At 41.8% G+C, this 24,501-nt stretch overlaps 2 protein-coding genes across 2 annotated transcripts in view; one reads left to right on the top strand and one right to left on the bottom strand.

Moving 5' to 3' along the window:
- The first annotated feature begins 4,735 nt into the window (after positions 1 to 4,735).
- Positions 4,736 to 17,269, top strand: LOC138963175 (uncharacterized). The gene is made up of 6 exons (XM_070335213.1): positions 4,736 to 4,881; positions 9,570 to 10,262; positions 10,556 to 10,788; positions 12,268 to 12,350; positions 12,982 to 13,088; positions 16,370 to 17,269. The coding sequence occupies exons 2-6, from the start codon at positions 9,627 to 9,629 to the stop codon at positions 16,574 to 16,576; spliced, it is 1,266 nt and encodes a 421-aa protein (XP_070191314.1). The 5' UTR covers positions 4,736 to 4,881; positions 9,570 to 9,626; the 3' UTR covers positions 16,577 to 17,269.
- A 476-nt stretch (positions 17,270 to 17,745) lies between these two features.
- The window catches only part of LOC138963174 (tryptophan 5-hydroxylase 1-like), a gene marked incomplete in the record, with an annotated part of 58,556 nt that continues 51,800 nt past the window's right edge, over positions 17,746 to 24,501 (bottom strand). Inside the window, 1 exon segment of the mRNA XM_070335212.1 lies at positions 17,746 to 24,446. Within this exon segment, the coding sequence (XP_070191313.1) occupies positions 24,272 to 24,446 (175 nt within the window).

The raw sequence follows: 24,501 nt of genomic DNA, 5'->3' as shown, positions 1-24,501 counted from the left end.
GTGTGTGTGTGTGTGTGTGTGTGTGTGTGTGTGTGTGTGTGTGTGTGTGTGTGTGTGTGTGTGTGTGTGTGTGTGTGTGTGTGTGTGTGTGTGTCTGTCTGTCTGTCTGTGCGTGTGTGTGTGTGTAGAGCGATTCAGACCAAACTACTGGACCGATCTTTATGAAATTTTACATGAGAGTTCCTGGGAATGATATCCCCGGACGGGTTTTTTCTTTTTTTCGATAAATGTCTTTGATGACGTCATATCCGGCATTTTGTAAAAAGTTGAGGCGGCACTGTCACACCCTCATTTTTCAATCAAATTGATTGAAATTTTGGCCAAGCAATCTTCGACGAAGGCCGGACTTCGGTATTGCATTTCAGCTTGGAGGCTTAAAAACTAATTAATGACTTTGGTCATTACAAATCTGAAAATTGTAATTAAAATTATTTTTTATAAAACGATCCAAAATTACGTTTATCTTATTCTTCATCATTTTCTGATTCCAAAAATATATAAATATGTTATATTCGGATTAAAAACAAGCTCTGAAAATTAAAAATATAAAAATTATGATTAAAATTAAATTTCCGAAATCGATTTAAAAACAATTTCGTCTTATTCCTTGTCCGTTCCTGATTCCAAACGCGACTTGTTAATGATTAGAATCTAAACGTCAGTTGGCTTTCTTTCTTTCTTGTTTTCTTTTGGCCTCCTTTTTAATTACTTTCTTTTTAACGTTTTTGATTGAATTCAATATTGATAAAGGCTTGCCGGACCTTTTCCGAGTATCTTCCTACGCTCCCAGTGAAGCAGCGTGGTACCTGAGCTGGTTAATGCTATTTCTGAACTGTCCCGTGTTTTGACAGAGACTCGGCTTTCATGGCCTATCCGAATGTTCTGCATGGAGTAATGACGATAAATGACCATATAATATTATCACTCGAGCGCTCTACTATTTCTGGAACATCTACTCAGTGCCAAGTGAGATTTTGATGTTCACCTCTTCTTCTTTATCGTCGTTGGAGTGGTCGTTTTTGTTGTAGAAGTAGTAGCAGCACCAGTAGTAGTAGTAGTAGTAGTAGTAGTAGTAGTAGCAAAATCAAAAAACAAGAAAGGTAGGTTGTTGGAACGTTTGTTATTGACAAAACAATACATTCACAAATATATCGACCCAACGGTCTTTTAAGTGCACAGACAAACAATTAATAACAAAAACTTATCTGGCTGATTTTTTCTTCCGCCTGTCACGAAGCCGCAAACGAATGAAATAGTAGAAGAAATAGTAGAAGTAGCATTACTAGGGACGTTTTAGTAGTAGTAGTAGTAGTAGTAGGTAGGTAGTAGTAGTAGTAGTACAATTAGTAATCAGTAGTAGTAGCAGCAGCAGCAGTTGTAGCAGTAGAATTAGTAGTAGTAGCAGCAGCAGTATGTAGTAGTAGTAGCAGTAGTAGTAGCAGCAGCGGTAGTAATAGTCGTACTACTTTGTGTGAATTGTAAGCTTTAACTGCACCCCTTGTCCCCCACTTGTGTTTTGTACAACATGGCATTTCATCATTACTAAACTGTTGTCATCTGTAATCATTTGAACCATTTGTATGAACATTTAAACAAAATTATATTCATTTGCCTTGTACAAACACGTACCAACACAAACTGACCATTGCAATGTCATAGACAATGAATATGTTGTCTATCATGTGTTTCCCGCGATGCACTGTTTCAAAGGAACAGCGACAGGTACTGTTTCAGCGACAGGAGCGCAATTCAGTGTAAATGTAGTTTATTTCTGTATTTGTAATTTGCTTGTGACTTGTTCGCGTCATATGATTTTAGTTTTACAAGAATAGGTCAAAACAAGAATTGAGCGGCAAAGAATGTCAACACAGCCAGCCAGCCAACATGCCAGACAGTCTGCCTCAGTGAGACAGCCAGCCAACATGCCAGACAGTCTGCCTCAGTGAGACAGACAGACAAGCGAATACACGCATGAACTTACGACGGTACGCAAACATACAAGCTAACACACAAAACACACACACACACACACACACACACACACACACACACACACACACACACACATACACTCACACACACATACACACACACACACACACACACACACACACACAAATAAACAAACAAAAACAAACAAACAACACACACACACACACACACACACACACACACACACACACACACACTATACAAAACACTTCACCCCACAACGCACACACTCGATCAGATTCACCATAATTATACACACCGCAATGCAGTCTACAGTCTTACGCATTAACATTGCCCCAGCCAAATAAAATCAATGTGCGCGGTCTACTCGTATTTATATACAGGAAGCCGACGCGATTATTCAAAGAGCGAAAATCCCAACAGACGGCTCGATAAAATGGCACTGCGACATCGACGTTCCGATCGCATTTTGATTATCTAATCAATTCTTCTATCGGAGAAGCACACGAAAGCTTTATAAAAAAAAAAATCACGAGTATGCTGACAATATACTGGTCTAATGCAAGTTAATCAAGATAAGTTTATAATCCCACATCTGACACGAAAACAAAATTATAAAAAATAATTGACTTCAAATAAGCTATGTACTTGTTGAATCAAATTTGCATGGATTTCCCCTAGAGAGAGAGAGAGAGCAGGAGAGAGCCAGCCAGCCAGCCAGCCAGCCGGGTAGACAGTTACACACAAACACACAAGCACACATACGCACGCACACACACACACACACACACACACACACACACACTCACACACACACACACACACAACCACACACACACACACATACACACTCACACACACACACACACACACACACACACACACACACACACACACACACACACACACACACACACACACACACACACACACACCCGCCGTAGCAAACGACAGGAAGTTTTTGTTTGTTTCTTTTCTGATGTCATTCTTTCTTATCTGCCTGATTGTCATTCTTTCTTTCTGTATTTCTCAAACATCTAAGTAAAAAGCCCCCCACAAAAAATGGTCGAGAGTCCTCTACAATAACAATGCGCTGCAATGCTTCGCCCATGGAAGCAACTGCGACAAACAAACTTCCCTTTCGTGGCATGGAGAGGTTCTAATCCCACGAAAAAACACAAGCATTAAGGGCAGAGTGGTTTTACACTTCTTTGCTTCTGCTGTCTTCATACGGGATTTTTTTCCTTTTAATACGGAAACCGCGCCGGGCACTACCTAACCGGTGCTGCTTTGCAAGTGCCGATACTCTAGTCTAAACAGAAGGGTTTTACTTTGAAACACATTTCTGTAACAAGCTTTGAACACATTGTGGCATAGTACATAGTTCTACTAGCAAAAGTAACACACATAAGAAACACTAGAGTTCACGGTAAACACTATTGGTGATTTGAGCACTAGAGTTTATTTGGTGTGCTACTTTTCCCAGAATAACTATGTTCTATGCCACAATGTGTTCACAACGTGCGACAGAAATGTGTCCAAAAGTGGAACACTTCTCTTTAGATTGAATCGTGTCCCTTACACAAAGCATTCCAAAGAAGTCAAATTATTGAGTGATTATATGCGTAACATTTGCAGGATAAAATCCTACTCTCCGCCGCGGTGGTCATACTTCTGCTGACACGATAGCCAATGTACAGTCATTGTCATAAACATGCATTTTAACTTGTAAGTTTCTTGTTTTTCAATTCTCGATTTTTGGAACGTTAGCCCGGCGTCTATCTGTTTTTAATTTCACTTGTTTTCAATATACACACGAGTCACAAAACAATGCTGGTCTTTATTCTCGACATTGCCATCTTGAATTCTCTAAATATTGTTGTGAATCGAACTTATTCCAGTCAAGCCTGCCTTGGCGATAAACGTTTGATAACGACCACCTGCTCTTTGCGACCAACGTTTGATAACGACCACCTGCTCTTTGCGACCACACCAAAGACACCTAGAACTAGATGAGCCTGTTCTTATCTATATTATTCACCTTTTTAGAACGACCACCTGTCTGTGAGGACCACTTTTGGTCGCTCCCTTGGCTGGTCGTTATTGGCAGGTTCCACTGTACAACCCGTGAGAAAAAACACACAGACACTGCATGTTTCATTTTTTTTAATTTTAAATCTCACACTACAAATGGAATACACTTCTCAGCGTACTATGAACACCGACACCGCTATACACTTATTCTCCGTGCTTCTACAATTAAGTTCTCGAATAGCCGACACGATCAACACAGCGTGAGACGAATATAGGTCTGTATATCCGAATCAAAAGACATAGATAAGAGATCGTGCCAAGGCGAAGTGTGGAGGCACGACAATAGCACTACCCCGCCGTTACAATGAAACTCACCCCCCCTTTTAAGACCCCCCGAATAACGACTTCCTCCCATTTAAGACCTTGTTTTTTTTCTGATTTTGTCTTCGTAACCTGTGTAAATGTTAAGACCCTCCATGTTAAGACCCTCCATGTTAAGACCCTCCATGTTAAGACCCTCCATGTTAAGACCCTCCATGTTAAGACCCTCCATGTTAAGACCCTCCATGTTAAGACCCTCCATGTTAAGACCCTCCACTTTAAGACTCCCTTCTTTTTCAGACCTGGTTTTCTCATATCTTTGGAGGTCTTAAAAGGCGGGTTCCACTGTCCTGCATACTCGGGCAGCCAATGCCAAATGGGGTGTATCGCTTTTCAGGACTGACTGACTGATTTGACAGTCTTCACAATCCACCCGGTATAGCGCGATCGGGTAGGTCGGTCTGGGTTTTAGCGGAGGAACAGGTTCTTGTGGGCTACGAGTGCATGGATTTTTTTCTCTCTGCTGTGTTAATTTTATGAGGTGTGACAGATTGTTCTGAAAGGAGATCTAAGGTATGCAACATTTTTCTTGATTATTTATTTTCGTTTTACACGAAGGGTATAATATATGTGTGTTTATATTTCTTGTCGGAAACACCAACGATCATCAGACACAGTTAGACGAGAAAGAAAAAACAACAACCAAAACTCCAAGAACAGGCCACTACAAAAACAGAAACAAAACAGATACATGACAGATCTATGAAGAAAGAAAACGGGACACAAATTAGCAAGCCACGAATACTCACACCTAGTAGTAGTAGAATTAATATTAAAAGTCCTACGGTTTTTAGCCATTAAGGACTTGAGTGTTTGTCACACCTTTTTCACTCTAACTGCCTGGTCTCATATATATTGTCTGACTTTCATGTTTTGCATGTAAGAATTAACTGGTCTCTCTCTCTCTCTCTCTCTCTCTCTCTCTCTCTCTCTCTCTCTCTCTCTCTCTCTCTCTCTCTCTCTCTCTCTCTCTCTCTCTCTCTCTCTCTCTCTCTCTCTCATATCATGTGTGTGTGTGTGTGTGTGTGTGTGTGTGTGTGTGAGAGTGTGGGTGGGTGGGTGTGCCTCTTCACACCCCCACATCCAACTCCACACACCCACATAGTAACTGATAACTCTCTTTCTTTCTCTCTCACAACTTCTCTCTCTGCTTTACACGCACACACACACACACACACACACACACACACACACACACACACACCCAAACACACACACCCAACACACACACACACCCACACACACACACACACACACACACACACACACCCAAACACACACCCACACACACCCACAGACACACACACACACACACACACTTTCTTAAATAGAGCAATCGCACAAACAGGTGCACACACCAAGCTCTATGCATAATACAGTTTACGTATACCGTAAAACGACAAACAAAACTGCAGCAGCACGACTGTTTGAAAACGACCGCAGGTTATCAAATGTCAACAAACAACCTTTCAGCGATGCATTGTTCAGCAGTGAAAGCAGTCGGTACGAACCGACCGACGGAAGTTGACTGAAGCACTTCAAGCTACATTCGACACTAAAAGCACACCAGCGTAGCAACGCTGGTGCGAGCGAAGCATTCGATTGGAAACTGAGTACCGTTTGTGAATATGGATAAGGGTGGCCGAGTGGTAACGCACTTGCGCTCGGAAGCGAGAGGTTGCGTGTTCAGGCCTGGGTCAGGTCGCAATTTTCTCCCCCCCCTTTCCTAACCTAGGTGGTGGGTTCAAGTGCTAGTCTTTCGGATGAGACGAAAAACCGAGGTCCCTTCGTGTACACTACATTGGGGTGTGCACGTTAAAGATCCCACGATTGACAAAAGGGTCTTTCCTGGCAAAATTGTATAGGCATAGATAAAAATGTCCATCAAATACCCGTGGGACTTGGAATAAAGTAAAAAAAATTCCATCTCACACGGCATTAAGTCTCAGGAAACATGAATACACGCATGCATGAAAAGAAAAAAAATATGGGTAGCGCCGTATGTATGGCAGCTCGCTTTCCCCGGGGAGAAAGCAGCCCGAATTTCTATGAGGGTAACCTCACTGGACTGTAAATCTTATCCAATCCAATCCAATCCAATCCAAATGAGGAGTCAAACTATCGGTCGGGAAATCAAACTCGTTGCTTTTTGACACCAGGAGCCAAGCGTTAGAATCTTAGTTTATCCTACATACGTGAGAGAGACACCCGTGAGATAATAATCGTTCAAATCACACGTGTGTATATCATGTAAATGAGGTCATGTCAAGCAAGTCTGGCAGGGACCTGTTTTTCCACTGCTTATGATGCCAAAGTGACCGAGACAAACGTCATTATAGAAACACAAATTGCGCTCGCTAATTACCCTCGATGAATCTTTAGAACTAACACGTCACGCCACACTTTCAGAGTGACGTTTCTTTGCTTTGACGTAATAGATTGCACGAGGCTTTAGATGAGATCGAGGTTCCAAAACAAGCGTCTTCAATTTAGCTGCCTCGAATGCAGGACATTTTCAGTAAAATACACGTAAGTACAGTATGTAGGATAAACTCGTTGCTTTTTCAAATAGTGAACAGCTCGCTTTCGCTCGCAGTTCAATATTTAAAAAAACAACTCGTGTAAATCTGGTACGACACAGCAAGCCATGTAGTATTCTCTTTTTGAGAATTTCTGGATTTCATGATGCCCTTGAGCGCTTTTTCGGCTCAACCTCACACTGTTCTTGAAAACTGAGTGTATTCCAGCTCTTAATCTGTGATAATGACAATGATGATTGTAGATGATTTATTGTATGTATTTGATGTTATGTTAAAAGTATTTTGTTTTTATTCATACGTAATATGTAAAGCGCAGAGACCATAGACTGCTGTGGTTCGCGCTATATAAACTGTCATTGTTATTATAACTATAATGGACAGTACAGCTACATGAATACCATGAAGGGTATTGCCTACCACTACTAAATGTTTTCCGCAAGAGCACAATCATATACAATTAAGTTGAACTTGCTGCGCTCCCTTGTTTCAGTCATGATTCAAGTCACTGTGAATACTGACGGAATGATGACTAAATCACTGTTCAGGCCAAAGCTCCGTTAGAAACCGTGACTTCCAAACGAGCAATTTTGTATTATTTACTTCTTCTTCTTCGTTCATAGGCTGAAGCTCCCACGTTCACTCATGCTTTTTTGCACGAGTGGATTTTTACGTGTATGACCGTTTTTTTCCCTCCATTAAGGCAGCATACGCCGATTTCGGGGGAAGCCTGCTGGGTATTTTCGTGTTTCTATAACCCACCGAACTCTGACATGGATTACAGGATCTTTTCCGTGCGCACTTGGTCGTACACACGAAGGGGGGTATTAATTTTATTATTTGCTTTAACAGGTGTCACAAGAAGGAGAGGGCTTTATCTTCCAAACTAATACTTTTATCTATTATATACCTCAACGGTTGTCAAAAGCAAGACTGACGGGCCACGCAATCGGACAAGGCGAAGTAAGGTCAGGAATTGAACGTCGAGCTTCAACAATCAATATGAGTTCTCTTGGTTCAGCTCTGTGCGGTGTTCTTCAAAGCACGATCTTTTGATCCAGAAACGCCTGTCACCGTGGCATGCTATCTACAGCGCATTAAGCACACAAAAGCTGTATAGAGGGTTTCCAGCAAGGGTGATATATATCTGTTCAACTCTGTTAAGAGATCCAAATTAAGTTACTTCTTCTATGGAAAACCGTATCACCCCATGCTATTCGTCGTATTCAGTGCATTAACCACACAATAGCGAGTGGCTGAAATCCGGTTCAACTGTAGACAGTTTTCAGCAGGGTTGATATATATATATATATCTTATATATTATCGATTCTGTGTTCTGTTGGCTTTGACTGAAGACTAACAAACAAAGACACAAAAAGACACAAAACAAGACAAAAAAAACGAAAAAACAAACAAAAAACCACCAAGACAGTTAAGTTTATGGAACGTTTACCCTTTAATACTTATCACTTATCATTTATCAAGAAACCCGAAACAAAATCGTTCTATATGTGTTGTTTTTGTGAAACGATTGGACACAAGCAAAACAGGAATAAAACAGATACAGACATTGGTGTCGGCACAACTTCGAGAGACGTAAATCATATTAATTAATATTGCTATTTCATATGTTACGTGGATTTCCATTGGTCAATTGGGCAAAACTGAGCTCAGTGCAAAAGTAATATCGACGACATTTCTGTCGATATCAGTTTTGATATCGACGACCTCTTTATTGCTTCCCCACTTCAAAAACAAAAACACCTACATTTAAAAACAAACAAATATATATGAAAATGTAATTATCCCAGAATTTAGTTGAGCAAGTGACTAAAGACTTTTTGAAAGAAAAGACATTTTGAAATACTGAAAAGTACAAGAAAAGAGTGAACAAAAAGAAAAAATAATCAGACGGAGGGATATGGAACAGCCAAAACTGAGACAAATACATTTGTAATTTCTTTACAGTAAATACAAAATGTCCAGAGAATTAGCAATATATCTAACATTGACTGACAGTGTGACGATATCTTCTGCTATTTGTCTGTTTCGACAGTGATATCATCACACAGTCCGTCAATATTGGGTAGTAGTAGTAAAACTGATATTAAAAGTCCTCCGTTTTTTTGCCATTAAGGACTTGAGTGTTTGTAAAAGTGTTTGTCCGCTGTTGAGACGAGATAACAACGTGATACAAAGAATGAATCGGAGGTGTAACGTATATACATAAACCAGAACCGTTTCATTTTCTGTTCACGATCTCACTACCATTTGTTTGTCCGTCCGCTATATGTAGACGTGCCAGTAAATGTTTCGTTTTGTCGTGCCAGTAAATGTTTCGTTTTGTCGTGCCAGTAAATGTTTTGTTTTGTTGTGCCAGTAAATGTTTCGTTTTGTCGTGCCAGTAAATGTTTCGTTTTGTCGTGCCAGTAAATGTTTCGTTTTGTCGTGCCAGTAAATGTTTCGTTTTGTCGTGCCAGTAAATATTTCGTTTTGTCGTGCCAGTAAATGTTTTGTTTTGTTGTGCCAGTAAATATTTCGTTTTGTCGTGCCAGTAAATGTTTCGTTTTGTCGTGCCAGTAAATGTTTCGTTTTGTCGTGCCAGTAAATGTTTCGTTTTGTCGGCGATTGAACGTTCCAATAACTTGCCTTTGTTGTTTTAGAAACCAACACCAGGTTGACAGATCCTGAAAACACTCGAAAGGGAGGAAACCGCAACTATGAGCGAAAAAGAGGTCTCGGACGTTTCCAGCGAGGAGGCTGCCGGCCGAAAAACCAGTCTATTAAAGGATGCATCTTTCAATCCTTTTGAGAACTCTTCCAGAAAGGCCAATGAGGCTGAGCAGCTTTTGAGCTCCACCACAAACATATCTGACCCAGTAAAAGATAAAAACGAAGTAAAAGACAAAGGCGAAGTGCACCAAACACCTCTCACCGAGGAAGAATCAAAGCAAGACGATAACCAAAAGGGAGAGTCAAAAAGCTCTTCAGAAAAGCCACCGGAAGCTGGACAGAACCCAACAGAAGGAACAACAAATGCTGGAGATGCAACCGAAAGCGCGGCGAAACAAAAAGAAACTTCAACCGTTTCAGCCACCGCAGCTCCTGCAACTCCTGCCAAACGAATCTCCTCCAGTCGAAAGCGAATGGAACGTGAGCTGGAACGTATGCGGAAAGCGGACGAAAACGAACGTCTGCGTTACAAGGCCAGACGACGGAAAGAAGTGAAGAAAGCGGTGGCTGCCATGTATGAGAGGAAGACACAAGATGGCGTCACCATGACCCCGGATGTAGAGGAAAGTCGCACCGCAATTCGAAAAATCATGGTTGAGGAGGAAAGGATGGCGCTTGAGAAGGTATGGATTTGAAGATGGTGGTTGTGGTGGAGGTGGTGGTGGTGGTGGTGGTGTATGTGTGTGTGTGTGTGTGTGTGTGTGTGTGTGTGCCCTGTGTGTGTAAATCAAACGATACAGTCGTAACAACAGGTGCTGCTACCATAGTTGTGGATGATGCCGGATTACAATGGTGATGATGGTGATGGTGGTGGTTGTAGGTGCTGCTGCCACTACTGACAATAATGACGCCAACGACGATGTTGCTTTTTCATTTTTGAGGTGCGTTTTTGAGTTGTAATCTTCATGTCTGCCAGGACCAGAAAAAGTTGCGACAGGAAACGAAGGCCATTCAGGACGCCATTGACGACAAGTACGGCCTCAAGGACAAAAAGCAAGGTCATGACCTTTTGGCCTTGGCGGAGGACTTTTACCACAACAAGAACAGGGAGAAGGACGGACTGCCGGCAGAGGTGCGACGAGCACTCACCAACGAGGAGATTGAAGACCTCAAGATGGTCTTCGACATGTTTGACCTGAAGGGAAGAGGGTGAGTTTTAATGCCTCAGGAGTACACTCTAAAGCCTGTCGTTAATTGGGCGAAGTCGACGTCGCGAAGTCTCCTTCACGATGTTCGCTGCACGAAGCTTTGGCATTGTCTTTTCGGTAGTTGTTTGTTTGTTTGCTTAACGCCCAGCCGACCACGAAGGGCCATATCAGGGCGGTGCTGCTTTGACATATAACGTGCGCCACACACAAGACAGAAGTCGCAGCACAGGCTTCATGTCTCACCCAGTCACATTATTCTGACACCGGACCAACCAGTCCTAGCACTAACCCCATAATGCCAGACGCCAGGCGGAGCAGCCACTAGATTGCCAATTTTAAAGTCTTAGGTATGACCCGGCCGGGGTTCGAACCCACGACCTCCCGATCACGGGGCGGACGCCTTACCGCTAGGCCAACCGTGCCGGTCTGTCTTTTCCGTAAAAGACTTCGCGGAGTCAACTTTGTGCTCAATCAAGGCTACCTTCAGAGAGTATCCATTTGTTGCCTGTATGCCTTTCCTTTTGATGTGAAGCTTGTTTTCTCGTTGTGTTCATTCATTCAACTACCCCGAAGGTTTTCAAGCAGTTTGCTCAACATTGCTAGATTAATCATTTCTTACACGTGTATTTAATCATTTACTACACGCGCATGAACTATTTATTACACGTGTATTTAATCTTATCTTACACGTGCATGAATTATTTATTACATGTGTATTAATCATTTATTACACGTGCATTAATCATTTATTACACGTGTATTAATAATTTATTACACGTGTATTAATCATTTTTTACACGTGTTATGGTTATGAGCCAAACGGCTTTCCACAATGTCGTTCGTAAGGGGCTCCGCTCACATATGTAACTTCAGCAGGACCGACGACGCACTGCAGATGATCCGTTGCATGAAAGGAAAACAGGCCAAGTACTCGTCATAATCCCTATCGCGGCAAAAATAATAGGCAGTGCTTCGTCTGTGCCGCTGAAACTGCGCAGGTATATTCTGCCCATAAGGGACTCCGCTCACATATGTAACTTCAGCAGGACCGACGACGCACTGCAGCTTATCCCAGCCCGCTACACGCTGCATGAAAGGAAAACAGGCCAAGTACTCGTCATAATCCCTGTCGCGGCATAAATAATAGGCCGTGCGTCGTCTGTGCCGCTGAAACTGCGCAGGTATATTCTGCCCATAAGGGGAAAATTACACCTACGCAGAGTCAGCGACACAGACGACGCACTGCAGATTATTGAGGTAATTCCTTTTTTTTCGCAGCCCGCCACACGCTGCAGGAAAGAAAACAGGTACTCGTCATAATCCCTATCGCTGCATGCAGCGCCGCAGACTCTGCGCAGGTATAATCTGCCCCTGGGCGCGTCCGTGTAGATGCACAAGCTCGTGCATGCGTATGTGTGTGCTTTGTTTTGAAATATACACATTTCGACTTTGACCTACAATTGTAATTTGACTCTTTCAGTTACATCACCGCGAATGACGTCAAGAGGGCAGCAAGCATGCTCGGGTTCAAAGCAAAACAAAAAGTGTTCAACGAAATGATAGGTACATATTTTATCATTTGATTTAGTTTCACAAGCACTGTTGATCTGTGTGTTTTATCTTTTGGGGATGTATTGGTTGTCTCCATAGAGATGACGATGATGATGATGATGATGATGATGATGATGATGATGATGATGATGATGATGATGATGATGATGATGATGATGGAACTTTATTTTCCAAGGATAGCGGTTTAAGGCCACGCCTTTTCTTACCAACCTGGAGAGAGAGAGAGAGAGAGAGAGAGAGAGAGAGAGAGAGAGAGAGAGAGAGAGAGAGAGAGAGAGAGAGAGAGAGAGAGAGAGAGAGAGAGAGAGAGAGAGAGAGAGAGAGAGAGGAGAGTTTCTTACAACCTGGAGAGAGAGAGAGAGAGAGAGAGAGAGAGAGAGAGAGAGAGAGAGAGAGAGAGAGAGAGAGAGAGATTGTGTGTGTGCGTGTGCACGTCCTTGCAAGCGTGCATGCGTGCATATAAGTGTGTGTGTGTGTGCTGATGTGGGTATAGGCTACGTGAGTGTGTATGTAGATATTTGTAAAACTTGATCACTTGACTTTCTTTCTCTCTCTCTTGACATGTCATTCTTTCAAGAACAATTCTAACATTTATTTTGACCTTGACCTTCAACTGTTGCAGGGGAGGTGACGGGTGAGAAAAATGCACGAGTGACCTTCGCCCATTTCCTGCAGTTTGTGGTCAGAGGTCAAGGTGAAGGCGATGATCCTTTAGAGGATATTATGCGGGTAAAATTAAAATGTTTATACTATTTTATTTGCTGCTCAGTTATTGTCCTCATTGATGAATGTTCAGTCGAGAGTACGCCTTTCCTTTGTGTACCTGGATATTTTCACAACGGCTGTGGCTATATCCACGGGTCCGTGTCTCTAGACCCAATGCTATATCCACGTCACTGACGTCATCATACTAAAGGGACGCTACGCTCGCCTTATATTTTCCTGCTTTCGGTTGAGCACTTCACTGATGACCGACGTCAGCTGTCAAATTTTAAAAGTCAAAATTTGGACTCCATGAGTAGAATACAGGGTCCAAAGTAAAATGTAAACAAAGCCGGCTGCCGTCCTACCGTTAATTGTGACCGGTGAAAATTGCAGTCCCCTTTCGTGAGCTTTTTTGTTGCAGTCTCAGTTCTATCAACGAAATGCTTTGGAGAAAAGAAGAGTAGAGCAAAATAAAAGAAAGGAACGTTTAGAGGGGGAAAAAATAAGTCAACAAATTTATTTAAAAAGACTAGGTGAAGGCTGGAACCGGGGACCTCATGGACTTATTGGCAATTAACTACCGTCTGAGCTACGGAGACAACATGCCCGGGAGGGAAAAATAGGAATCTATATTTTGTGCGATATTTCTGATGACTGCTGTCGATCTCGACGAACGTTTCGAAAGTTGCACATGAGTGTACTCCTGAAAGGCTTTCAGTTTAGTTTGCAGGTTGTCAAAAGAGTTGATTGTTTCGTGGTAAAAACAAAATGGCGCTTAATAAGAGTGCCAACGCGAGGCTTCCCGTGCGACAATGGCGACAGTGACGTGGATATAGTCTGGGGACTAGAGACACGGACCCGTGGATATAGCCACAACCTTTCACAACGTCTTGTCAGCATTGACATGCGCAGTGTTCGCGTAAACGAAAATATGACTGACTTGTGCCTGCGAGTCAGTGTACGTGGGAGTCGAAGAAGAAGAAGAAGAAGAAGAAGAAGAATTGCAGTTCAGTTTTCTTTTCAAAATAAAGCAATTGCTGTATTACTACGCCCTGGTTTAAGGGGAAAAACTGCCGCCTTTCCTGTAAACGACCACTCGTGCAGGATTCGAGCGGCGCTGCAAAACATAGGCCCTACCGTGACTGCACTGAATGCTATTTTTTCATCCAATTTAACTGGGAGGGAAGCAAATAATTATAGGGTAATTGAAACATCTTGAACCGAGCATGCTAAAAGTGATAACATATTAAACGTCTATTTTGACTCAAGAGTCGGACTGCGGCTATGCTGGTGAGGGGAGTGTACTGGGATTTAGGTGACGAACAGCGCTGATACAGACTTGCCTCCCCTGGATTGGATTTCCGCCGAACACTCTTTCACAGGCGCATCAAAGGCGACATGGAACGCACGAAACGAAGGCTCTTAGACAACCCATATATACATTAAATCACTCTGCGCAACCAAGATTCGCGAAATTATATATAAACAGTAATTTTGTTCTATTGTTATGTGATTTTATCACCTTTTTTTTAACAAAAATATTCACTTGAATGGTCATGTTTTCTAGTGTTTCCAATCAACACACACACACACACACACACACACTCACTCACACATACACACAAACCGTTTTCAAGCGGTGTGTGCATCCTACATATTTGGACGATTTGCAAAATAACCCACTACAGCGCGGATCTCTCCAAAAGATGTATACATTTACTGAGCACTATTGAACATCTCTGCATTTGTATAAAAAAACCACCACCATTTGCTTGATGATAAAAATTGGTTGGCCCATGCTACGTACTCTATCACACTACCGCTATCTCTGTCTCAGCATATTCCGTGTAATCAGACGTGATTACTCCAAAAGTTGTTGTTTTGTGTGTGTGGATGTGTGATCTTGCATCTTTTAAGTAACAAGACGGTATATATATGCTGGCTACACAAATCCAAAAACAAATAGACTGCCAACGTTAGAAAATTCTAAATAAAAAACTCAAGATAGGTATGTTGTTGAAACGTTTAATTATTGACAACACAATACGTTGCATTCACAGATATTTCGACCCAGCGGTCTTTTATAGATAGATAGATAGATAATTTATTGCCAAGTGTACAATACATGAATGAACATAAAAAATACACGAGGAAAGCAGCTTGCTGTGTGATAAAAACAAAAATAAATAGCATTCATACATCACTGGCGCATAGCATCATACATACATGGGTAAGACAATTTGGTATCACAGTAACTAATACATACACTATACAGACATGGTGAGAACTATGAAACTCTAAGAGCTATCGGAACCACAATAAAAGTACGCAGAATAAGATAGGATCCCCCCCCCCCCCCCACTATCAACTACTGTAAGAACTGAACATGTTCCATACTGATAAAATGTACCTCTAAAACAGCACATAAAAATAAACTCTTCCAACACATCACAGTGGTTAAAGAACGACTAAAACTACTAAAACATACTAGATGTGTATTCCGGTAATATAACCAGCTGCTAAAACATAGTCTGGCTTCATCGCGTCACAGTGGTGTCACCATACTAAAACCCACTCATGTGCACAGACTTATCTGGCAAAAAGTTCAGCCGCTTGTGCAGAAGACACAAGCGAATCAATCGTTCTTTTGGATTGAATTTTGGAACGTTGGCAGTCTCTTTGTTTTTGGATTCACTCCAAACATTGTTATGACTGACCTTTGTCATGTTCGGGTCATTTTTTGTACGGTATGCTAATGCCAAAAATCGTAATTTTCATCTTGCAGTATATCGGTTATCCTTGGAATGGTATACTTACATCTATATCTCCTGAAGATATATGTGTAATTGTCAGGTTTATAATAAAGATCACTCTGATCTGTGTAATTTTCACATCATGGGGCTGGTATGGCGCCATATTTGCATCTCGCTCACCTTTTCAGCAGATCTGACCGTGTCTATTGTCTTGCGTTTTAATGATATTGCGAGTCATATTCCAAAGCCGGTATTTTGTTGAACATATTGTATGCAGTAAGGTGTTAACTCAGTACTAATTTTATTAGTTAGTACATTATGTATTTGAATGTGCATAATGTAGTGTCTCATCTGTTTTATGCCCCACTACTGTCATTTCTCATGCTTGAGATAACAGTCAATTGGATTTGATTTATTTGATTTTGATATGAATCCTGACTCTCACATAAACGGGGTCACTCTAGTTCCGCTACGCCAACCAGTAAAACCACGCCGCCAGGGTGTGCATGTGTCTGTATCTTATATCATTAATGCAGTACTTGCGTGTTGCAGTGTTTCCGAATGCTGGACAGGGAGCAGAAGGGATACCTGACCATCGAAGACCTGCGCAGCGTTTCGGACGAACAGAAATTACCGCTGTCCAACCGTGCCATCCGCGAGATGATCCAGGAGGCTGACGTCAGCGGTGACGCCAGAGTGACGTCAGACGAGTTCATCCACATCATGCTGCAGACCAGCATGTTTCACGCCTTCCGATGACGTCATTCAAATTGTGGAGAAAAAAACCCCGTCAGACGAATTCTTTCAGAGAAGCATGTTTGACGCAATTAATCTGATGACGTCATTCAATATAAAGGACACCAGAGTGACGTCAGACGAGGACTTTCATAGCAGCATGCCATACTATTCCGATGACGTAGTTCAATTCAGAGGACTCCAGGGTGACGTCAGACGAATTCATTCTCATCATGCTGCAGACTGGCATGATTCACACCGTCAAATGACGCCATAAAAGTGGATTCAAAAGACGCTAGCGTGGAGTCATTGGAGTTCATGCATCGTTGTTCTGTTTTTATTATGGAATTCAATTCAAAAGACATCAGCCGGACATCAGATCATTTCATTCACACCAGGCTGCACACCAGCATGCTTCACGCGTTCGGATGATCAGGGCTGACGTCAGAGGTGTATTGAATAATTTTATGACAAACTGTTAACAAGTGTTTTGTGTGAACCGGGTGACGATATCGATACCAGGAGTCTTGAATACGCCATGGTAGAGGATAGTGTAATTTGTAAAAACGCATCACATTCGAAGTTACTGCTAAACTAAAAGTGAAATCAGAAGCATATGTAACGAGACATATTTGCTTGGCGGTGTGAAACACACATCGCATGTTCGTTTAGTCAGAATCTACTGCCCTGCATCCAGCGAAAATAATTAAGTTTCTTCTAACATTTGTGTGTGTTAGTTTGTGCGTGTGAGAGTATGTATATGCGTGTGTTCATGCTTTAGTGCGTGCGTGCGTGTGTGTGTGTGTGTGTGTGTGTGTGTGAGTATGTGTGTGTGTGTGTGTGTGCATGTGCGTGCTTCTGGGAGTGTGAGAGTGTGTATGCGTGCTTGCGTGCGAGCTTGTGAGTGTGTGTGAATGCGTGCGTGTATGCGTGCGTGCGTGTGTGTGTGTGTGTGTGTGTGTGTGTGTGTGTGTGTGTGTGTGTGTGTGTGTGTGTGTGTGTGTGTGTGTGTGTGAACAGTCTTCGAATTGATATAACGCTGTTCACTCCGTTCGCAGATTGCTAGTAACTATGCACACTACATTATAACCTTCACATTCCAACACACACACACACACACACACACACACACACACACACACACACACACACACACACACACACACACACACACATAATCCAACATCCACAGATCTGCCCACCTTCAAATTAATTTTATTAGTGGATTCACACAGAGAGGCCTACATTCGAAAGTCATTTCTTGTTGCTTGCTACGACTGTTGCCATTTTGGGCGTAACACAATTACAAGCAAGCAGCAAACAAACGAGGTCAATTCACAACGATGAAGTTCTATTTCCTTCAGTCTGAAGATTCATGCGTTCACAATGTTCTAATTAGTCATTTCGAAACACGATCTGTCGAACTTAAACCTAATTACAATTCGCAAAAAGTTCTTCTCTTAAAACAAAAGAACTCATACTTGGACAACTGTCCTACTTAAGAAATCCTATATGCATAAATTTGTGTGTGTGTGTGTGTGTGTGTGTGTGTGTGTGTGTGTGTGTGTGTGTGTGTGTGTGTGTGTGTGTGTGTGTGTGTGTGTGTGTGTGCGCGTGTCAGTGTGCGTGTTGGTTTCACTTTTTTTTTTTTTAGGGCAAGGGTCATATTCTAAAAAATAGCAGTGTGTACTGATGCCATGCACTGAATACTGCTTTAAATTAGCATTTGTAAAACATTTGACATGATTCTACACTGAAATATAACACTTTAAAAAAACCCAAAAAAACCTGTATGCAATTGCATGAGAATCGCTCAGTCATAGACGCACTTGAATATTTTCTACAATTCTACAAACGAATATTAGATTTATAAGAGTTGGGTGGGAGGACAAGAAATGATGAATAATAAGCATTGATGCGGCCTTGTTGTTTGATTTTTTTTAAACAGCAAATTTGGGTTAAAAAACCAAAACCGTCAGCAAAAGCGACGAAAACAACACTGTGCTTATTCGACCTAACTCTACAGATGGGAGCAAACAAATGCACACAGTGCAAATTAAATATTGACGGCAAACAAAAACACAATTTACACACAGAGAACTTCCATCCAGCAAGTTTTCTGTCAACAGTCATTGCACAAAATCAACGTTAGTTCTAGACAGTTGTGTCACTGCAAAAAAGCTACCCCAATGCGTATGGTTGCCAAGAATGACATCAGCAAATTATCATTATCCGAGGATCATGGTACGCCTGGTTTAAACGGCCACTTCTTTGCACGGTTGTGTGAAGTTGTAGTTGGCTCTAAGAAGTGGTCCAACAGTGCCGTACCAAACAGGAGCGGCAATAGAGAGGTGTACTTAGACGATGAACGAGTGCCTGCATAAAATTAGATCTCTATTCAACAAATCACAGACAAATCTGCAACGAGCATAAGTAACAGAAACAGTACATCGTTTGTCCAAAATCACGAGTTCTCGTTTACAGCCAATAAAGCCAGGAAGATGTTGTAATTGGTTACTTATATAACTAACACGTCACATGCATTTTCTCTCCACAAATTATGGTTTTACAGACTTCGCGTCCGCATTCTTGGAATCCAACGGCAAAGCTAATATCACAATTTAGTAACAGTGGTGTTTCACATAAACTCACCTACATCACAATAAGCAGACATAAAGCAGCGTGTGCTATTTCGTTCTCAAACGACAAAATCACCTTCACAAATCAGCCTAGGTTGGTGTTGCTGCAATCAGCAAGAGCATAGTCAAAAGTTCGCAAGATTCAAAGTCAAACAAATGTAGGGATTAAGACATATATATATTCAAAAAGACAATGCTTGCAGTTAATTCTGAATCATACTTGAATTATTCAAACTGTGCACTGCGAAGAGTTTTCTTTTCCTTTAAACAGTATTTTATTCGTAAACAGTTTTCTTTTGGTGTTGAAACTTTAAACGATGTACCTGTCAACCAAATGTAGGGGTTAAGAAATACGTAAAGAGAACACAAAAGGGAGTTAATTCTTAATCACACTTGAATTATTCCAATGACACATTTTGCACAACTTGCGTTAAATATCGAACGCTGTTTTTCTTCATCCTGACTAGCATGACTTTAAATCTGTGGAAATGTCTGAATGCCTATAACAGAACCCTGGGCTGAATGTTTAAACAAACAAGAAATTCCTTCGAGGTAGGAAAAACACCCCCGTTGGTCAAAGGGAAATAACCATTCTCACTGCACCCATTCTCACTGCCACCAACTGAGAAGGTTATTTCCCTTTGACCATGAATATGTTTCTCTGTAAGTCCTTGTAGAATCTTAATCCACCAATAACTCCCTAACCGTGTGTTTGACTGGTCCCAATTTTTGTAAGGACCGTCTCAGGAATGTATAGAACCTGTTCACCAAGTTTGGTGACGATCGGTCCGTTCATTCTTGAGATCTATATGCGAACACAAACACACAAACACATCGAGCGAAACCTATACACACCCCTATACCGGGGGTGTAACAAGAGTGCTAATCTCAAAGGGACGGTCCGATGATGCACAGGAAAAATCAACAATCAGCTGTACAACATCAAACAAAAGTACAATGTTTTCTTTCACGCGCTTCAAGGGAGAACTTCCGACAGAAATTCTTCGTTCAAATGTGGGACTTTACGCAGTTCTCAGTGAATATGTACATGTTGCAACATACACGCAATACATTATTATAAAGAAAGAAAACATCCGAACATGTAGGAAAGCTTACGAACCTAAGAAATCTAAAACAACACAAGCATTTGGGACAGCAATGGAAAGTTAAAACTTTGTGGTAAGTATAATTAACTGATTGCTTAATTAAGGACCATTGTCTTTAACAATTGCAGTAATCACCAAATGATATACAGACATAGTAGACGAATTCAAATAGCCCTATTATGAATAATATGACTATAGTTTAGACCAAAGAACAAAACTAAAGAAACGAACAGAAACATCTGAATCACAAACACTTTAAAACGATTTATCACAATGATGACTGGAGAAGATGCTAGCTAGAGATCTAAATACCTTTGGAACATACAACACTTCCAAACATATACTCGCACGGTTTATTTACAGATCGATAAATTTTCCCACAACGCATTAATTTCTTGGCGGAATCACAACCCAAGAGTCCTCCGGTGATATGCTTCATTTTCTCCCTTACAAAAAAGTTAAATTAAACACTTTTATCACAACACTTCGAATACAGGTGTTTAACTTCCAAGAGGATAGCCTGAAACGATAAAACAATGGTAAATATGGGGACTATCTTTGAGTGGTACAACACAGTCACAACCCTACATTTTGCAGAAATCACAACCAGGGTCTGATAAACAAAGGGGAGTAGGTGCTCTAAATTTGTAATAGCGTAAGTGAGCGTCTCCTGGCACCCGAGAGAACAACAACAAGCATTAAAAATAATGAACACGCGACTTTAATCCTCCAGGAACTATCACAACCAGAAACTAAATAATCTTGCGGGCAAGACACAAGCATATGCTCAGGAATGAAGCAGAAACAACCTATTTTCCCGACGGAATGTTCAACACCAACAAGAGCTTGAAAGAGATGTAACAGGATGAACAATGCTCATTCAACATAATTATGACGATGAGAACTATAGTTAAGCCCACATCAAAAGTGATGGGTAAAATATCCAGTCGCTGTACCGTCAAATGTCACCCAAAGCTGAGAAGCCACAGTTCAAAAAGAGGACACTTTAACAACTACAGAAGTCAGAAGTACATATTGACTACAGAACTCAGAAGAACATATTGACTACAGAACTTTATAGTCTGGCTGAGAGGCCAGTAGCGGTGGACATTTAAAAAAAATTATTTACAAAAAATCAAAGCAACTTTTATATAGTGCTTATAAGAAGACAACTTGTTCAGACCGATTAGTACAGTCGAGCCTGCCCTGGAAAACACCTCTCGACAACGATCACTTGCCCACAACGACCACCCCGAACGATCGCGAAGAGCTGTTGTTCAATATGATTGACCTTTACATATATGTACCACCTCTCTACAACCACCACTTTCGGTCGGTCCCCTGGGGGTCGTTATGGACAGGCTCGACTGTACCTACATTGGGGTGTGCACGTTAAAGATCCCACGATTGACAAAAGGCTCTTTCCTGGCAAAATTGTATAGGCATAGATAAAAAAATGTCCACCAAATACCCGTGTGACTTGGAATAATAGGCCGTGAAAAGTAAATATTCGCCGTAATGGCTTGAGATTTACTGGCCGATGTGAATGCGTGATATATTGTGTACAAAATTCCATCTCACACGGCAGAAATTAATATGTAAAGCGCTTAGAGAACGTCAAGCGCTATATAAATCTCCCCATATATATATATATATATATACCTCTATTTCTTATCTTCACAGCGTACTTTAAGTGATCAAGGAGATGGTCTTGATGCCTGCCTTTCGTCATAAGACGTACCCGTCTATCTCTTGACAACATACATGATCCGTGTACCCTTTAACCTATGAAGACTTCCTATGACGTGTCTGGCAATCTTTCAGCCAATGACGCATCTGCTTATGTTCTGACATTTTGGATACTGCGTTTTTATGACGTACCACCAAAAGTGTCTTCCTTCGAAGGTCATCGTTATCTTTCACCCTATTACATATCTATCTCCCTGTCTTTCACCCTATTACATATCTATCTCCCTGTCTTTCACCCTGTTACATATCTATCTCCCTGTCTTTCACCCTATTACATATCTATCTCCCTGTCTTTCACCCTATTACATATCTATCTCCCTGTCTTTCACCCTATTACATATCTATCTCCCTGTCTTTCACCCTATTACATATCTATCTCCGTCTTTCACCCTCTCCCTGTCTTTCACCTATTAGATATACCTCCCTGTCTTTCACCCTATTACATATCTACCTCCCTGTCTTTCACCCTATTACATATCTATCTCCCTGTCTTTCACCCTCTCCCTGTCTTTCACCCTATTACATATCTATCTTCCTGTCTTTCACCCTATTACATATCTATCTCCCTGTCTTTCACCCTCTCCCTGTCTTTCACCCTATTACATATCTATCTCCCTGTCTTTCACCCTTTCCCTGTCTTTCACCCTATTACATATCTATCTACCTGTCTTTCACCCTCTCCCTGTCTTTCACCCTATTACATATCTATCTCCCTGTCTTTCACCCTATTACATATCTATCTCCCTGTCTTTCACCCTATTACATATCTATCTCCCTGTATTTCAGCCTATTACATATCTATCTCCCTGTCTTTCACCCTATTACATATCTATCTCCCTGTCTTTCACCCTATTACATATCTATCTCCCTGTCTTTCAGCCTATTACATATCTATCTCCCTGTCTTTCACCCTATTACATATCTATCTCCCTGTCTTTCACCCTATTACATATCTATCTCCCTGTCTTTCGCCCTATTACATCGGGCGGGGATGTAGCTCAGTCGGTAGCGCGCTGGATTTGTATCCAGTTGGCCGCTGTCAGCGTGAGTTCGTCCCCACATTCGGCGAGTGATTTATTTCTCAGAGTCAACTTTGTGTGCAGACTCTCCTCGGTGTTCGAACACCCCCGTGTGTACACGCAAGCACAAGACCATGTGCGCACGAAAAAGATCCTGTAATCCATGTCAGAGTTCGGTGGGTTATAGAAACACGAAAATACCCAGCATGCTTCCTCCGAAAGCGGCGTATGGCTGCCTAAATGGCGGGGTAAAAACGGTAAAAGCCGTGGGAGTTTCAGCCCATGAACGAACAAACAAATAAACAAACCCTATTACATATCTATCTCCCTGTCTTTCACCCTATTACATATCTATCTCCCTGTCTTTCACCCTATAACATATCTATCTCCCTGTCTTTCACCCTATTACATATCTATCTCCCTGTCTTTCACCCTATTACATATCTATCTCCCTGTCTTTCAGCCTATGACCCGTTCTTCTGAATGCTATTTCTAAGCTGATCAATAAACCGCCCCGCTTTTTATCCTAAGACTCTTTGACTATTTTCGACCAACGCCATTCCTACGAAATATCTACCTCCTTGTGTCTCAACCTGGATCCAACCCCGAACACCTCTAAAGATCCTCTCAGCCTAATTACTGTACCACTTCTATCCCCTGTAATTTCTTTCTTTGACTAGAGTTCCTTCCCTTTATGTTTCCATATATTTTTTAATCCGTTTGTTTTTGTGCTGCTTTTGCTTCTTGCTTCCCTTTACATTTGTTTGTTTGTAAGTTCCGAAGAATCCCCTACAGGTGGACAATTGACATGTTTTTGTGTGTGCTGTCCTTGCATTGGCGAGAACAGATTTCTTTTCGTATTGCAAATAATCAATGGTGACGTTGATAATGCGCTAGAAATTTAGCATTTTGAAGGGGTACATTTTGAAACGTATATATGCCGGGTAGGGGGGGAGGGGGGGAGCTTCCGGAACCCAGCCCCCCCCCCCTACCCCCGTAGATACATCCCTGAACACTAGGTGCTCTCGGCCTAGTTAATGGTGACGTTGTGGATACGCTTGAAATTTAGCATTTTCAAGGGGTCTTTGGATTTCTCCTGGAGAAGAAAGGTACATTTGCAGGGAAAAGTGGAAGGGCTTCCAGAACCCCGGACCCCCCTACCCCCTCTATCCAGCAGTCCTGAAAACGTCAACAGATGCTCTCGGCCTAGTTAATGGTGACGTTGTGGATGCGGTCAATGGCGCGCTGCAGGTTGTCGAGCTCGGAGTGCAGGTTGCGGGCCAGCTGGTGCAGCATTCCCTTGGAGTTGAGCAGCTGGATGCACTGAGTGAAGGGATCGTAGTGCACCTCGTAGGGCCGCTTGATGCGCGAAGAGAACTGCCTGCAACCAATAACAACAGGAAAATGTGAGTTAAGAAACTGTCTGCGCGAGGAAT

The sequence above is a fragment of the Littorina saxatilis genome, linkage group LG3, assembly GCF_037325665.1.
Source record: "Littorina saxatilis isolate snail1 linkage group LG3, US_GU_Lsax_2.0, whole genome shotgun sequence".
In the NCBI taxonomy this organism is placed as follows: domain Eukaryota; kingdom Metazoa; phylum Mollusca; class Gastropoda; order Littorinimorpha; family Littorinidae; genus Littorina; species Littorina saxatilis.
The sequence above is the reverse complement of the archived record's forward strand: the minus strand, read 5'-3'. Positions and strand labels throughout refer to the sequence as shown.